Here is an 18,688-nt window from a genome sequence, read left to right as displayed (position 1 = left end):
CTAGATGTGTTGGGGAACACATCGGTGTATGTACAGTAGTATTCAAAATAGTAGCAGTGTGTTCAAAAACATGAGTTAAGAATAAAATCTTTCTACTAGTTTTTATTTCCAGCATTGGGAACATTGCACTGTTTTCGAATTCAAAACATGAAGAGAAATGTTTATAATTTTTAACTACTTTACAGAAAATAACAAAACATGAACATTGGGCTGTTCTAAAAGATAGTGTCTGCATTTCTCTTTACAAACTCACAAGAAACTATTTAGTTATATACCCACAGTTTTTTAGAACTGCTTCACATCTATGTTACATAGAGTCAACCAACTTCTGGCACCTGTCAACTGTTATTCCAGCCCAGGGTGCTTTGACTACATCCCACAATTTTTTGGCATTTGTTGGCTTTGCCTCAGAAACTGCATTTTTTATGTCACCCCACAAGTGTTCTATGGGATTAAGGTCCAGGGACTGGGCTGGCCACTCCATAACCTCAGTTTTGTTGGACTGGAACCAAGATTTTGCTCTTTTACTGGTGTGTTTAGGGTCGTTGTCTTGTTGAAACACCCATTTCAAGGGCATATCCTCTTTGGCATAAGGCAGCATGACCTCTTCCAAGTATGTTAATAAATGCAAACTGGTCCATGATCCCTGGTATGCAGTAAATAGGTCCTGCACCATAGTAAGAAAAACTTGCCCATATCATGATGCTTGCACCACCATGCTTTAGTGTCTTCTGAGTGTACTGTGGCTTGAATGCAGAGTTTGGGGGTCGTCTGACAAACTGTGTGGCCCTTGGACTCAAAAAGAACAATTTTACTTTCATTACACCACAAAATGTTTCTCCATTTCTCTTTAGGCCAGTTGATATGTTATTTGGCAAATTGTATCCGCTTCAGTACATGTCTCTTTTTATTTATATATTTTTTTTTTAACAGTGGTACTTTGCGTGGACTTCTTACTAAGAGATTAGCTTCACACAGGCGTCTTCTAACTGTCACAGTACTCACAGGTAACTTGAGACTGTCTTTGATTATGCTCAAGCTGATCATTGGCTGAGTCTTTGCCATTCTGGCTATTCTTCGATCCATTCGAATGGTAGTCTTCCATCTTCTTCCACGTCTCTCTGGTTTTGCTTTCAGTTTTAAAGCACTGGAGATCATTTTAGCTGAACCACCTTTAATTGTCTGCACGTCTTTATAAGTTTTACCTTCTCCAATCAACTTTTTAATCAAAGTACGCTGTTCTTCAGGACAATCTCAAATGACCCATATTTCACAGGCTTTCAAGGAGAAATGCATCTACAACATGTGCTGGCTGCACCCTTAAATAAGGACCACCTGATTCACACCGGTTTCTTCACAGTATGATTGACCTCACTAATTGAACTCCACACTGCTATTATTTTGAACACACCCCCTGTCAATTAATTATTCAAATCCACAGACTCAAAAACATGCAGATCACGAATGCTGAGTCTGTTGGTTTTCTTAGAATCTATTGCACCAACTGGTAAATTGTTTGACATGTGGTGATATAATGTATCCCAAAAACAGTGATTAATCTGGTTAGTCATATTGGACTGCTATTATTTTGAACACTACTGTACAATTGATGTGCAGAAAAAAATGTATTCACATTTAATAAGGATCTGAGTTTCTCCGAACATACCTTGTCTGGCTGAGTAAAATAACGAGCTGGTAATACTGGATCTTTAGGGGATTCTAAACTATAAGTTGTACTCTTAGAAATAATTATGTTCATTGCCACGTCACAAACCGTATATAGTTTCTGCAAGAAAATAAAAAAAAAAAAAGACTTGCCATCAGTTATGTCACTTCATATTCATTATCAAAATTGTATTAAATTTCTCTGTACCTCATTCATTTTGGGGTCATCTGGAGCTTGAGCATCTTTTGTCTGTTTTATGTTTTCCACCATTTTCCTTATAAAAGCATGGCTGTTGTTCTCATTTTTTGACATTAAGATCTCCAGGATGAACCAAAGACACCTGTTAAGAAATGTGAGAGATACTGGATGCATTAGGGAACAAAAAAAGTCAGTGAGTAACCAAAAAGACAAAAACAAACAAACAAAAAAAAAACTTGAACAAAAACATCTGTACAGACTACATATTTGAGAATTTCAGAAATACCAAACACTGTTGCAAAATCCTAGCTCTACGGGTTCCGATTAGATCATCTGGCTAGCCTGCATATATCTAGGCTAGCTGTTCACCTTAGTTAGCTGGGGGAAGCGGAGCAGAGTGGATGTGTCTTGGAGCTCAAAAGAGAGATATAGGTCAGAATCCTTCTCTGGGAAGAGACTGCACAGGCCTTGTGCACCAAACTGCAAGTATTAGTGTTTGCTGTGGACACTAGATGTTTTGTTTGACTGAGCCGTGGCTAGCTGAGCCATGTATGAGTAGCCAGAGTCTATTATGTGCAGTTCGCTCCTGGATAATGCTAAGGATTTAGGTTTATGAGTTTGTTTTTGGTGCTGTGGAAAGCAATAAAAGCTGCACGTGTATGGACCAAAACTGCATTGCCTGTGTGAACGCTACCTAAGGCCTACCATAGAGCGTGAACCCCTACAACTGAAAGACCCAAATGACTTACAGAAGAGTCTGCGGAGGTACCATAAGTCATCCCTAGTTTTGATAGGAATAAAAACACTGCATGGAAAACCTTAAAGAGAACCTGTCAGCATGATTTTGTAATATAAAGACATAGCTGTAATGACGCTTTAACACAGTTTAAATTGACACCTTTGGTGATTAAAGAACAACAAAGCGAATTTCTTCACCATCAATTTTATCTGCATAACAGCCATGTGTTTACATTACAAAATCATGTTGACAGGTTTTCTTTAGGAGAATCCAAAAGTGGTGGTTTCACACTGAAAAGGAGATTTTTGTGTACTCACTGTAAAATCTCTTTCTCTTAGCCTCTAATTGGGGGACACAGGACCTTGGGTGTTATGCTGCTGTCCACTAGGAGGTGACACTATGCTTATCTGAAAAAGATTAAGCGTGGCTCCTCCTCTGCAGTATACACCCCCAGACGGCATCAGCCTACTCCAGTTTTGTGCAAAAGCAGTAGGAGGAACGTAACATAGATAACATAACCATGCCTAAAAGAAGGCAACTATGTAAGAACTCAAAGGAAAACCAATATGAGAACTCAACTTAACAGCCCGGAAAGGGCAAAGGGTGGGTGCTGTGTCCCCCAATTAGAGGCTAAGAGAAAGAGATTTTACGGTGAGTACACAAAAATCTCCTTTACTCTGTCGCCTCATTGGGGGACACAGGACCTTGGGACGTCCCAAAGCAGTCCCTGGGTGGGAAGCAATGGACGAATATTGTGTAGACGGGTCCCTACAATAGGGGCACCGCCGCCTGCAGAACACGTCTGCCCAGGCTCGCATCTGCTGAGGACTGGGTATGAACGTTGTAGTGTTTTGTAAACGTGTGTAGGCTGGTCCAGGTGGCTGCCTTACACACTTGTTGTGCCGAAGCCTGGTGCCGAAGGGCCCAGGAGGCCCCTACCGCACGTGTAGAATGTGCCGTAATACCTGCTGGAATAGGCGAATTTTTGAGGCGGTAGGCCTCTTGTATGGTGGATTTGATCCACCTGGCAAGGGTAGCTTTGGAAGCTGGTAGACCCTTGCGGCCGCCTTCCAGAAGAAGGAAAAGAGAATCAGACTTCCGGAAGGGAACAGTCCTAGACACATAGATACGCAGTGCCCTGACAAGGTCAAGCGAATGCAAAGCCTTTTTCACTCTATGAACCGGAACCGGACAGAGGGATGGTAGTGAAATTTCTTCATTGAGATGAAAGCTGGATACAACCTTCGGAAGGAAGGATGGAACCGTACGGAGAACTACCTTGTCCTGGAAAAAAAAATCAGGAAGGGCTGTCTGCAGGAGAGTGCCGTGAGTTCAGACACCCTGCGTAGCGAGGTGATTGCCACGAGAAAAGGAAAACCACTTTCTGGGATAGAAGACGGAGTGGGACTTCCCTAAGGGGTTCAAAGGGTGCTTCCTGTAATGCTGTCAGCACCAGGTTGAGGTCCCATGCTTCTAGAGGTCATCTGTAGGGGGGAACCAATCGGGAAACCCCCTGGAGAAATGTTCTTACTTGTGGTTTATGAGCAATGCACTTTTGAAAAAGCACTGAGAGAACTGACACCTGGCTCTTAAGGGAGGCCAGGGATAGTCTGGCTTCCCGACCCGATTGGAGAAAACCGAGTACCCTGGGTAGGGAATAAGGGAGTGGGGTCTGGTTACGAGATTCGCACCAGGTAAAGAAAGTTTTCCAGGTACGGTAGTAAATCTTGGCAGAGGTTGGTTTTCGTGCTCTGATCATGGTTTTAATGACGTCTGGCGAAAAACCAGCCTGGGTTAGAACCCAGGTCTCAATGGCCACGCCGTCAAATTGAGGGCCTCTAAGTTCTGGTGGTAGAACGGGCCTTGTGACAGAAGATCCGGGCGGTCGGGAAGACGCTAGGGAACGTCTGCTGTGAGTCGTACGATGTCGGAGTACCATGAACGCCTGGGCCAGTCCGGTGCGATTAGGATGGTTGGAACTCCCTCCTGTTTGATCTTTCTCACCACACTGGAAATCAGGGGGAGAGGTGGAAAAATGTACAGGAGCTGGAACTGGGTCCAGTCCTGAACCAGGGAGTCCGCCGCTAGCGCTCTCGGGTCACGTGTTCTGGCCATGAAGTTGGAGACTTTGGCATTGAGGTGAGACGCCATTAGGTCCACGTCCGGAGTGCCCCAACGATGGCAGATCTGTTGGAAGATTTCGGGATGGAGAGCCCACTCTCCCGAGTCTATTCCTTGTCGGCTGAGAAAGTCTGCTTCCCAGTTGTCTACACCCGGAATGTGGACCGCAGAGATAATGGAGCTCGTTTTCTACGCCCAGTGAAGGATGCGTGTCACCTCTCGCATCGCTCTGGCACTGCGGGTTCCCCCTTGGTGATTGACATATGCCACGGCTGTGGCATTGTCCGATTGTACTCTGATGTGAGAGGCTGCCAGTAAGTGATGGAAGGCTCTCAACGCCAGGAGGATGGCATGAATCTCAAGGATGTTGATGGGCAAGGTTACTTCCGCTGGGGACCACTTGCCCTGTGCTCTGTGGTGTAGGTGTACTGCACCCCAACCCGTTAGGCTTGCGTCGGTGGTCAGGACCTTCCATTGACCTGGGAAAAAAGATTTTCCTTTTGTTAGAGAGGTCCGGTTGAGCCACCAGTGAAGGGACTTCCTGGTTGACGAAGTCAGCTGGAACTTCCTGTCGAGAGAAGAAGGGTTCCTGTCCCATGACTTGAGAATGTCTAGTTGGAGAGGTCTGAGGTGAAGCTGGGCAAATGGAACCGCTTCTATTGTCGCCACCATCCTGCCAAGGACTCTCATTGCAAACCGGAGAGATCGAGGGGTTTTGCTGAGAAGTGTGCGAACTCCTAGACGGAGAGGCAGTGCCTTGTCTTTGGGGAGAAGCACTAGGCCCTTGGAGGTATTGAATAGCATTCCCAGGAATGTCAGAGACTGGTTTGGGGTTGGTGATGACTTTTGTAGGTTGACTAACCAACCCAGGCGACTCAGGGTGTTGATTGTGATTGAGACACGGAGCTCGCAGTCCTTGAAGGTAGAAGCCTTGACAAGAAGATCGTCCAGGTATGGAAAGACTACTATGCCTCTGGAGTGTAGGACGTGCATGGTGGCTGCCATGACTTTGGTAAACACTCTGGGAGCTGTGGCGAGTCCGAACGGGAGAGCCACGAACTGGTAGTGGTCCTGGTCGATTGCAAACCTGAGAAATCTCTGATGGGCAGGTGCAATCGGTATATGCAGGTATGCATCTTGTATGTCTATGGAGGCGAGATATTCTCCTTTTTCCATGGATGCAATGATTGACCGGAGGGACTCCATACGGAAGTGACGTACTCGTACATATTTGTTGAGTTGTTTTAGGTCTAGTATGGGGCGTACCCCTCCTCCTTTCTTGGGGACTACGAAAAGATTGGAGTAGAACCCCTGGAAGCGCTCGGCTGCGGGAACAGGTATTATGACTCGTGCTTGAAGAAGCGATGAGACCGCTTGGTGGAAGGCGCGAGCTTTTACTGGCAATTTTGGGGGAACAGATATAAGGAGTCTGTTTGGTGGTGAACTCTATTTTGTATCCTGAAGATACTAGTTCCCTGACCCACTTGTCTTCTGTAATAGGTAGCCAGACTTGATGAAAGAGTAAAAGTCGGCCTCCTACATGTGGAGTGTCTTCCTGAGTCCGTGAGTCATGATGAGGAGAAATTCTTAGATTTTCCTCCTTTTGATTTTGAGTGGCCTGCCTTTGACTGCCAGGATTTGTCCGACTTTTGTGTCAGCCTCGAGTCTTCCCTGCGTGTGAAGCGGCTGTTATTTTGTGGTGGCCGTGAAAAGGACCAGCCGGAAGAGTTCCGAAAGGATCGGAAGCAAGCTTGGTTACGCTTGCTATAATTGAGCCTGGGTTTCAGTTGGGGAACAGAGGTACTCTTATCCCCTGTGGCATTGGATATCATCGTGTCCAAGCTTTCACCGATAAGTCGACCGCTGAGGTATGGAAGGTGATTGAGGGACTTCTTTGAGGCTGCGTCTGCTTTCCATTCACGCAGCAAAAGGATACGCCGAATTGTGATGGCGTGTGATATTGCGCCCGCTGCACCCTTTGCAGAATCCAGAGCTGCATGAAGCATGTAATCTGCCACAACTGCTATCTAAAACTGCTTGGTCCGACAGTTCAGGGGCAGAAGCTTGGAGGCCAGTTTGTAGATTTTTTGCCCAAGCCAGTATGGCCTTGGCTGCCCAGACTGAAGCGAACGCGGGGACTAGGGAGGCCCCTGTGGTTTCGCAAACTGAGCGAGCCATACTTTCTACCTGCCTGTCTGCTGCATCCCTAAGGGTTGAGCTATCTGGCAGTGAAAGAAGTGTCTGTGCTGCCAGCCTGGAGACTGGGGGGTCCACTGCTGGTGGGTCTGTCCATTCTTTGGTGGTTTCCTTTGGAAAGGGGTAACGGGCCTCCAGAAACTTGCGATTGTTAAGCTTCCTGTGAGGCTGTGAGAATTGTTTTGTGAGGATAGATTTAAATTCTGGATGATCCAAGAAAACCTTAGGTTGTTTCAGAGCTCCTTCAAGTGAAATCTTATTTTGTGGTGCGTCCGTGATCGAATCCGGGATGTCCAGCACCCGATGCATGGACGAGATTATGTACTCAACTAGCGCTGCATTGCTAGGTGGGATTGGAGTTAGGGATCCATTAGTTTTCTTGTCTGAGTCAGAATCGCAGACGCCTTCTGACTCCTGTGTATCACTAAGGTGTGTCCTAGGTGACACAGAATGGGGGATTTCTCTGGACGGAGATTGGTGCGGAGAAATATAATGTCTGTCCCTGGTAGAGGACTGTGTAGATGACCTGTGACTACGGTATCTCTCCCTAGACAGGGATGACCGTGTGCTATGGGATGACGCAGATGAGCGTGACCTATGGGTGCGCTTGCGTCCTGACCTTGACATGGATGTGCCTGGGTCAGTATGTGACTGAGTCAGGCTTTCCCTTTGTTGGGTAGCATTCATAGTCGAGGTATGGCTTTGCAGAGCCTGAAGAAATTTGGAGGTCATGTTATCTATAGACTGTGTCATAGATTGTGACATTTGAGTGACCCATTCCGGGGTAGCATTAGACACTGAAGGGTTGGTAAGGGCTACTTGGGACTCTGGCACAGTAGTCTGAGTACAATCCTTGCAATGTGGATATGTGCTGCCGCTGGGAAGAGCATTACTGCAGGCTGTATAGAAAGCGTAAAAGCAGTCCTGCCTGGTTTTCTTAGATGTTGAGCCCGGCATAGTGCACCAGGAGTAGCTATGCAAGAGGGCTAACTGTGCAGAGGAGGATGCAGAGTAATAAAATTCACAGCTGAGGTAACTCAGACTGTGAACTTACCCCACCAATGTGCCCCTGTGAACAGCGCTGAAAGAGCCTGGTCCTGTGCCTCCCCGGAGACTTGGCTGGCCTGTATGCGTCCTGCAGCTTATGATGGCCGCCGTAGCTCTTCTCCTGCTTGCAGAGATGAAGGAGAAGGGGGGCGGAACGCTGCAAGGGCGGCAGTTGCTATGGAAATGCGCGCCCTGCAGCCTAGATCCACCCCCTGTCTGACACCGCAGTGAGTCAAAATAGTCATCCGGGGGGGAGCGGGGGGGGGGGGAATGGGCGGCGGCTTCGGCTAGGCCGAAGCCGCGGTATAAATTTATTTTCTATGACCAAAAGGGCTCCAGGCCAGCGCGGTAGTCGGGGGAGAGGGGGGGGGGGGGGGTCATATCAGAACCGGACCCCCCCGGATTGAAAAGCAGAATGGCGGTGGGGACATAAGTGGGCGCTTAAGATGAAAAGCTGCCGCAGGTACAGAGCCTGTGAAGGCCTGTGCCTGTGTGTGCCATGGCTGCCTGCACTCCCCCCGGCTCCTACAGGATCCCACAGACAGACTGGGGCTCCTGTAATGCTGCTGGTCCTCGGCTGCAGTGTGCTGGCTGGTGAGAGCTGCAGATGAGAACCTAAAACCCCCAGGGGGGGATTAGGGAGGGTGCTGCTGTCACCTGTCAGGGGGCTTGGTCCTCGCCTCAACTTCAGACCAAGACCGAGGGAATTGGGGAAGGAGGGGGGTTCTCAAATTCGAGCATGACCAGAGGGGCCGGAGAAGGAGCAGCATGGTGGCTACGCCATCTCAACTTCAACTGTGCACCCCATAGTAGGGGGCAGAGGAAGGAGCCATGCCGGGGGTCTCTTAAGAGACCCTCTTTTCTTCATCTGTAATCCCGTGCTGAAGCGAGGGACTAGTGAAGGTCTGAGGTGTGCCTCCTTGCGACCAAACTGGAGTAGGCTGATGCCGTCCGGGGGTGTATACTGCAGAGGAGGAGCCACACTTAATCTTTTTCAGATAAGCATAGTGTCGCCTCCTAGTGGACAGCAGCATAACACCCAAGGTCCTGTGTCCCCCAATGAGGCGACAGAGTAAATAGTTTTAGATGAAAATTTTGACCCGAAGACAGAAGTGGATTGGAAAGTAATGAAAGATGTATATACTAAACAAAATTGATTTATACATCTCCTTCTTGCTAGAACCACACTTGGCTTGGGCTGAAAAGATGGCATTGAAATTTGTAGTGACATTCTTAACCCCTTTACCCCCGAGGGTGGTTTGCACGTTAATGACCAGGCCAATTTTTACAATTCTGACCACTGTCACTTTATGAAGTAATTACTCTGGAACGCTTCAATGAATCCCCCTGATTCTGAGACTGTTTTTTCGTGACATATTGTGCTTCATGATAGTGGTAAAATTTCTTCGATATCACTTGCGTTTATTTGTGAAAAAAACAAAAATTTGGTGAAAATTTAGCAATTTTCAAAATTTGAATTTTTATGCCCTTAAATCAGAGAGATATGTCACACAAAATAGTTAATAAATAACATTTCCCACATGTCTACTTTACAGCAGCACAATTTTGGAACCAAATTTTTTTTTTTTTTTTTATTAGGGAGATATAAGGGTTGAAAGATGACCAGAGATTTCTAATTTTTCCAACAAAATTTACCAAACCATTTTTTTAGGGACCACATTACATTTGAAGTCAATTTGAGGGGTCTTTATGACAGAAAATACCCAAAAGTGATACCATTCTAAAAACTGCACCCCTCAAGGTGCTCAAAACCACATTCAAGAACTTTGAAGCACCTGAAGGGTTAATACAGGAATTTTTGGAATGTGAAAGAAAAAAATGAACATTTAACTTTTTTCACAAAATTGTTACTTTAGACCCAATTTTTTTTTATTTTCGCAGGGGTAACAGGAAAAAATGGACCCCAAAATTTGTTGTGCAATTTCCCCTGAGCACGCAGATACCCCATATGTGGGGAAAAACCACTGTTTGGGCGCACGGCAGGGTTCGGAAAGGAAGGAGCGCCATTTGACTTTTTGAATGTAAAATTTGCTTGAATAATTAGCGGACGCCATGTTGCGTTTGGAGAGCCCCTGATGTGCCTAAACAGTGGAAACCCCCCACAAGTGACACCATTTTGGAAACTACACCCCTCAGGGAACTTATCTAGATGTGTGGTGAGCACCTTGAACCCCCAAGTGCTTTACAGAAGTTTATAACATGGAGCCGTGAAAATAAAAAAAAAATCAAACTTTTTCCACAAAAATTATGTTGTAGTCCCATTTTTTTTTTTTTTTCACAAGGGTAAGGGGAGAAAATGGACCCCAAAAACTGTTGTACTCGGGAGAAATTGAACGCCAATACCCCATATATGGGGAAAATACAGTGTTTGGGCGCATGGCAGAGTTCAGAAGGGAAGGAGCACTGTGTGACTTTTTGAATGCAAAATTGGTTGGAATTGAGAGCGGACACCATGTCGCGTTTGGGGAGCCATTGATGTGCCTAAATATTGGAAATGCCCCACAAGTGACCCCATTTTGGGAACTACACCCCTCAAGGATTTTATCAAGGGGTATAGTGAACATTTTGAACCCAGATGAACGACACAGAATTTGATAACATTAGGTCATCATATTGAATAAGTTGTCATTAGTCTTGAGCGCAAGTGCTCGCTACTTGAGTTTGCATCGGGTACTCCGGTATGCACCATGTATCACGGGTGCTTGAGTGACAAGCTCGAGTATCCGCTCGCATGTTTCACGGTTATTAGACACCCAAAAAAAAAACATGCGGGGATCGCTCGTGCATGGCAGGCAATCCCCGCGAGGTTTTTTTTGGCCACGAAGCATATGGGGCGGAGACTCGAGCACCCGCGATACTCAGTGCATACCCGAGCACCCGATGCAAACTCAAGTAGTAAGCACTAGCGCTCAACACTAGTCGCCATATCGTCTTTTTTTTTTTACTTTTGAAAAAAATACCAACCCTAACCTAACCCCAACCCTACCCTAACCCCAACCCTAAACCTAGAGTTTATTGTTTACGCCATTCCTCGTGCGGTATAAGTGATTAGACGACTTTATTCTTCGGGTCGGTGCGATTACAGCGATGCCAGATTCATATTGGGTTTTTATGACTGACAGCTGTCACACACTAAAAGATGCATTTTTTGTAAAATCTAGTTTTAGAATCACCATATTTTGAGAGCTATAATTTTTCCAGATTTTGGCCGACAGTCATGTGACGGCTTGTTTTTTGCGGGATGAGTTGACATTTTTATTAGTGCCATTTTCAGGCACGTGATATTTTGTTATCGCTTTCTATTCCGATTTTTAGGAGGCAGTATAAACAAAAAACAGCAATTCCGGAATTGTTTTTATGTTTTTTTTATTCTGTTCCGCGTGTGGTAAAATTGATAAGGTAGCTTTATTTTTCGGGTCAGTAAGTTTACAGCGGTACCACATTTATATAGTTTTTCTATGTTTTGGCGCTTTCACACAATAAAAGCTATTTTATAGAAAAAAATATTTTTTTGCATCGCTTTATTCTGAGAGCTATATCTTTTTTATTTTTAGGCTGATGGAGCTGTATCACGGCTTGTTTTTTGCGGGACAAGATGACGTTTTCAGCGGTACCATTTTTATTTATATTCGTCTTTTTGATCGCGTGTTATTCCATTTTTTTTGGCGGTATGATGATAAAGCATTGTTTTTTAATCTGAGAAAATATTATTTGCATAATAATTTGGAACACAGTGTAGTAGGACAGTTTTATAGGTCAGGTCGTTCCGGACGCGGAAATACCAAATGTGTGTACTTTTATTGTTTTTTTCATAATATTTATTGATGGGCACATAATATATTTATTTTTGGTGGATTATTTTTTTTTAGCTTTTTAATATTTTTACAAATTTCTTTTATTTTTTTTCATTTTTTAACACTTTTTGGACTTTTATTCTGTGTCCCACTATGGGACTCTCACTTTTTTTATTCTTATCGCCTCTATAGCACAGGAATGCAGCACCATCCCTGTGCTATACAGGCTGTTAGTGCTGCAGATGCAGAAGATACTTTGGCCATGCACTGCGCATGACCGAAATATCTTCCTGCTGTCTGGTGACCCCTATGTTGTCATGACGACATCGGGTCGCCATGGCAACATCCGGGAAGCCGCGGCAGACAGCACTGGAGGCCGGGAGAGGAGGTGAGTATTGCGATCACCTCCCCTTGCCACCGCAATGCTGCGATCGACTTCGATCGCAGCATTGCGGGGTTTAATGTGCTGGGTGTCAGCACCGGGTGTCAGATGTGACTATCAGCTGACACCCGGCGCGATCGCCATATGACCTAATAATACGTCATTGGTCCAATCGGCCCAGGCCACCATGACGTACTATTAGGTCACACGTCAGAAAGGGGTTAAAATAAAACGTGAGCGCATGCTAAGTGGGCTTCAGAGACATAGGAATATGCTTTCTTATATGCATTCACATTTCCAATGATAGTGCATATAGCCTTAAATGCAGATTCAACTTTCCAATCTGTGAATAACACACAGGTGCAAAAACTGTATTTGGTTAGTTGCAATTGCATTGACCCAAGAATAAAGTTAACATGTCATTTGCACCTCTTATATGAGCACTTTTTTTTATTCTTTAATAAAATAAAGAAAAAAACACTCATGCAGTTATACAAACTGAAATATTAAAATGTTTTAGCAGTCAGATTTTTATGTGTGTTTTTTCCTACATACATTTATTTCAAATCAAGGATGAGCAAAACTATTCTAAACTAATCAAATTTGCTTATTATTTGCAAAAAAAATCAGATTCTAGCAAATTTGAATATTTAGGAAATCAATTCCAGAAATCCATCAAAACGAAAGCCAGCAGACCACCTTTTAAGCTGGATTAGTGTGGGCCATGAAGGGGATAAAAAAAAAAAAAAACAATCATACTCCCCTTGTTCCCATCTCTGTCCCTGCCAGTCTTCCACTGCTTCCTAATGTACCCACTCCGGCTTCTGTCTCCTCTACGCAGGCTGGGCGTCAATGATAGTTTTGGAATGATGAACGTGCTTCGCTCCGCACGGCCACATGGGACTACGTACAATGTCAAGGCAATTTATGTTTTGGGGTTGGAAGACCACAAAAGCATAATTACCTTTTTTGCTGCAATCAGGGAACATTCAATTTGCATTCAATTGATACAGATAATAGCTGCCATGCAAATATTTATAGTAAGACTTACTCTTTAATATCTTTCAGTTGTTCTATATCTTGGATTTTCACGTAGTCCGGATCATGAGCAAGAAGATGAATCGTGTATGGAACAACATATTCAGGTAGGAGAGACAGCAGCTTTTCTGGAGAATGTAATTGCCATGTTATTTTTAGTATATTAATAAAACTGTGCACAGCTTCAAATAATGTGTTCAATATAACAGGAAATTTAGCAGCAAGTCCCAGTATTTCCTGCAAGTCACCCATTGTTACTTTAAATTAAATCAGGAACAAACATTGTCATCTATCTTTATGAGCTCTAGCATTTTCAACTTTATTTTCAGCCTAAATGGTGTGTAAGATACAATTTTTAAAGGGAATCAGTCAGCAGGTTTTTGCTATTTCATCTGAAAGCAGCATGATGTAGGGTCAGACACCCTGATTCCAGCGATGTGTCACTTACTGGATTGTGTTTTGCAGTTTCAATAACATCCGTGTTTTATCAGCAGGAGATTATCACTTAGGACAAGCTGTCTCGTGCCTCCTGGCCCAACACCGCCCCCAGCACTGATTAGCAGTGTACCCAGGAAGCTGCCAATCAGTGGAGTGGGCGTGGTTATACAGAGCTCAGCATTCCGAGCTCTGCTAGATCTGCAGCAGATTCTATATCACAACTGCTGCACCCAGTGAAATAAGTGACATCTCTAGATTCAGGGTCTGTGCCCGTGCATAATGATGTTGTTAGATTACATGGCAAAATCCTGCTGACACACTTCCTTTATTTTTGGCATCTTATACATGAAGAATAAAAAAAAAAAAAAAAAAAAAAAACTTTTAGATTTTACGTTACTAGGGAAAGAAAAAAATCGTATCGCTTATGTGCCTGCTGAACTAAACACTACTGCAGTAAAATATGGCAGAGGATCTCAAGCTCATACATTGTATAGTAAGTAAGAGATTGGTGAGGGCAGCGAACTGGACACTTCCTCTGCTGGGATCATGGCATGTGCACTTTAACCAACATAATAACGAGTCTTAGAAGACGACCTGTATCTGCCTCCTACTGACACTAAGCTACACTCAGTGAGTGTAACCTGCTGAGGAGGAGCTAACTTTTTCACCTAGTGTCAACAGCATACACCCATGGTCTTCTGTGTCCTCCAATGAAGCAATAGAAAAAAGACCAATTGCTACACAGTGCTACAAACAATATAGATGCCATATCATTGAATTTAATAACTAAAACAAATAAAAACCCTAGTAAAATTAGGGTTTCAGCCAGGTATTTAAAAAAAACAAAAAAACAATTTACATATATGGTACATCAATTACACATATATACTTTTTAAACACCATCCGAGACCTTGCAACAGGCTATAGGGAAGTGATTGGTGCAGTCTGCCTTTAGAAATGGATGTTCTCTCACTGTTGATGAACACATGAATTTATTATACAAGATATAAAGTGTACTGTCCGCCTGCCAAAGCTCAGCTCATGGACTACAGTGGAATAGGTACTAAAGAAAAACAAGCGGACCATTGCTTTTCTTCCGATACCATCTCTTTAGCATCCGTGACACAAAGTTCAATTAATTATGAGAAATTTAATATGAGCCAGGAAAATGTCTGGCGTCCCTTTTTGGATGCTTTTCACAATAAGGCTGTGTGCCCATGATGCGTTTTTAATGCGTTTCTGCAGCATTTTTGCAGCTGCAGAAACGCTGCGGAAACGCATTAAAAACGCATGGTAGAAGGCCTGCCATGTTCCCCAATGATAATCTGCATGTGCTGTGCACATGCTGCGGAAATTTCCGCTGTGGATTATCATTGCGGAAAAAAACGCAGCACTACCGATTATTTTGCGGAAATGCTGCGTTTTCGCCGCCATTGACTTGCATTAGAACGAGCCAATTCTGCATCTGTACTTGCGTAATTGGCGCGTTCTAATGTGCGGATGGTACCCGGGTGTAGAGGACAGGAGACTCTCCTCCACACCCAGGTACCATTAAAAAATCTGCAAAAATAGAATAAAATAAAAAATAAATGTATATTTACCTTCCGACGGCCAGCGCTGCACTCCTCCTTGCTTCCCGGCACTTCGCGGTGGATTGAAGGACCTGCGCTGACGTCAGAGTTATGTGACGGGTCATGCGACGCTGACGTCGGCATGTCTTTCAATCCACCGCTGCCGGCAACGGAGAACGGAGTGAGCAGCAGGACACCGGGGGCCATCGGAGGGTAAGTATACATTTATTTTTTTATTTTTAACCATTCTCTCGGGTCACACTATATAAATCCATGCCGTTTGCATGGATTTATATAGTGTGACCTAGCTGTCAAGCACTTTCCAAGTGATGCTAATCGCTTGGAAAGTGCTTGTCAACCCGCATGCGGAAATGTCAGTGAATAAAGCTTCACATCCGCATGTCCCTGGCAGGAAAACGCATGTACAATCCGCATGCGTTTTTTTTCTGCCAGGGAGATGCAGAAACGCTCAGGAAAAAATCCTGAGCATTTCTGCATCGTGGGCACAGTAGCCTAATGAGTGAGCCCTTTTGAATATTTGGCTATGTAGGATGATTTAGCATTACTTACCGCTGACGGCAGCGTGCTGCTTCAGGTACTCTCTTCTTACGTTAATGTTCTTCACCAGGCACTGCCTGGCATGTGCCCTCCGCTCTTTCACTGGATCTTTTGCACAAAGGGCACAAATTGCCATATATTCGAGTGGGAGTCTCAATTTAGATAAACCTTTGTGTAGCTTTTGTGCAAACAGCTGTCTGACTTGGTAACACTCATCCTAAAAACCAGGAAAACACACAAATGATAAATATAGCCCCCATAGATGACCTTACATTATTAAAGTTGCCATACACATTAGAGGTCAGGCAGGACCGGATCGCTATCTAGTATGTGGGTCTCCTAAACAGCAGACGGATCAAGCATGTCGAGTTTCAACAGCCTGATCCTTTGTTTGCAGCAGCAATAAGTCTCTACGCTAGGATTCAGATCTTGGAGAACTTTACCAATAGTTTTCTAAGGTGTGAGCCGTCTTTAGAGTGTAGTAGTTGAGTGGCATGTTTTAGAAACCTTGCTGCTCCCACATACACACACTTATATACAGATAAGCTCCTCCTTACCATAGGCACAAGTGCACTGTACACCTCATTTCATTTTCGCTGAAGGTATTATTGAGATTAATGGAATAGTGATTGAGCCACAACTTGCCATTCATTATAGATATACTGGCAGCAAAAAAGCTTTGTTTATACTGCCACTTATGCCTTCAAAAATGCCAGAAATAATACAGAAACCTGAAGATGCCAATAATAAACCAGTGGTATGTTAAGTGGCTTGATAATAAGGAAAAGCTTTGACGCCAATAAGAAAGTCTCTTATTAGTTTCTGTAGATCCATCAAATAGTTTAATAAGAATGCAAGTCTAAAAAACAAATCCTTCCTCACATTGACCACGAGGGCGCACAGCTGGTACTGCTCCAGGGTGATGATTTCATGGTAGCAGGGCTCCTGTGCTAACTTCACAATCGCACTACCGGCTGCTAGTCGGAGCCGTGACATGTCCGGTTTACTGTATGGAATAAAATAGTAATAGTTATTGTAACTAGAGATAAAAGAAAGGAGCGGTTTACTACAAACATACTTAAAGCGTTTTTCAGCCTATCGGTGCCAGGTTAAAATAATAAAAGGAGTTATTAATCACCCTCCCACAGTCCAGAGCTGCCTCTCTGCCGCTGCTACAGTCTTTTGTTGACAGGCTGCAGTGGTGACGTCATAACTATAGGGCATATCACTGATGAAAGCAATCACTTGGCCCATCTACAAAGGCAGAGCCAGTAAACCTAATGATTGGCTGCAGCGTTCATGATAGCTGTAGGTTACGGTCATCACAGCAGGTTGCCAACAACAACAACAAAAAAATCGGAATACCAGCAGCAGAGAGGACGTGCTGGACCCGCGGACAGTGAGTAACAACCCTATTCCTAGAAAACCAAATTAAATAATATTTTACTATGAACTCATTATATCATTAAGTATTATCATAAGAAAAAAAAGTTGTAACGCTGTACAACTACTTTGAATTTGTGACTTTTTACAGATTCTCCCAATAAAGTAGTAACTTGTGAACATTTACCTCAGCTTTCCGTGTTCTGTTAGATCGCCATCAGCATGTAAAATGGCTGTTAAAAGCCGCAATGTGGAGGTTCCAGATTTACTAAGGTTATTCTTCATTCCCAATAACCAGCGCACCATCATCTTAATTGCCTGAATCTAGATGAATGAAAAAGAAAAACTATTTATTTTGGAAATCACATCATATAGTGTTATTTTATACCTTATCAATTAGAAACGAGTTATGGGTGAAGGTATATGTTTTAACAAGAATAACCAACACATAGTAGATTAGAAATAAAAACAGTAGATGGAAGTAGGTAACAAATGACTGAAGGATTATGCTACACATGGTTTGCAGTATTTAAAGGGGTTCCCCAAGTAAAATAAAACTTATACGCCCCTTCAGTGCCGGCGCCGTTCTTTTGTAGCTTACTTTTGGAGGAGTTGACTGCCTCCTTTTCTGACTCTGCCCTCCTCCCATCAGCCTAAGGCTGCTTTTCGTTAGTGCTGGATCCTATCTGCCCTTTAAATTTGTAGGCTTATAGCCCAGGAGAGGCATGTTTGATAAATATTAGGTTAAGGGTCCCATCAACCAAAAAGGTCACCTTGTCATGGTTGATGAGCCCAAATCAATTGGCCAATCTATGTGCCAAGTATCTTCATTTTTAGAAGTACAGTGGCAATTTATTGTTGGTATTAAGAGACTGCATCTCTGTATTTGTAGTTGGACATATGCTCAGTTTTTTGTTGTTAATATTAAATCTCCAAGGGTGCCCAAACTCTTGCATTGGCCAATTCTTCTTTTTATTATTTTTAAAATGTAAAAAATGACTATTTTTAATTTTACCTAAAATACAAAAGGAAATGTGTCATCTTTAACTTTAGGCCTTTTAGAGATCATTTCATCTTCAACTTGCTTAACTGCTCACAATAACAGTGATTGTGACCAGGGGTGCCCAAACTTTTACATGCCACGGTACATTCCATATAGCCATAATGGAGATCTAATGTCATATATTCAATGTTTTCATATATCTTAGCGCTTTCAGAGTGCTGCTATATTCACTTGTTTGGAGGTGAGTAGATGTGTTATTATTTTACTTGGGGAAAACCGTGGATGAGATGGTGTTGTCCAAGTAGTGGGTAACCCCTGAACATGGCCGTATTGCAGTGTGCACGGACCAGTTTCCAGACCGGTCGTTGGTCTCCGGACTGCCTATGAGTCTGTTTGTTCGGGACAGGAGACTCACAGCCAATCTGGAAACCATGGCTCATACACAAAAAAGCAGATGAATGAAGCCAGTTCAACTGTGGAGAAAATCTACATAGTTGTTATGCACATAAAACAGTGGAGCATTTTTAATAAAA

General features: G+C 43.8%; 1 protein-coding gene across 1 annotated transcript in view; it reads right to left on the bottom strand.

The window, feature by feature from the left end:
- PDS5B (PDS5 cohesin associated factor B) overlaps positions 1–18,688 on the bottom strand; it is a 132,209-nt gene that overhangs the window by 10,728 nt on the left and 102,793 nt on the right. The window contains exons 23-28 of the mRNA XM_073662516.1: positions 17,340–17,476; positions 16,652–16,775; positions 15,782–15,986; positions 13,216–13,330; positions 1,874–2,006; positions 1,667–1,786 (exon numbers count right to left, since the gene is read on the bottom strand). Of these exons, the coding sequence (XP_073518617.1) occupies positions 1,667–1,786; positions 1,874–2,006; positions 13,216–13,330; positions 15,782–15,986; positions 16,652–16,775; positions 17,340–17,476 (834 nt within the window). The remainder of the gene's footprint in view (positions 1–1,666; positions 1,787–1,873; positions 2,007–13,215; positions 13,331–15,781; positions 15,987–16,651; positions 16,776–17,339; positions 17,477–18,688) is intronic.

Source organism: Phyllobates terribilis, unplaced genomic scaffold (assembly GCF_046119375.1).
Source record: "Phyllobates terribilis strain yellow unplaced genomic scaffold, ASM4611937v1 Scaffold_2__4_contigs__length_985480577, whole genome shotgun sequence".
NCBI lineage: Eukaryota > Metazoa > Chordata > Amphibia > Anura > Dendrobatidae > Phyllobates > Phyllobates terribilis.
This window is presented reverse-complemented; position numbering and strand designations above follow the sequence as displayed.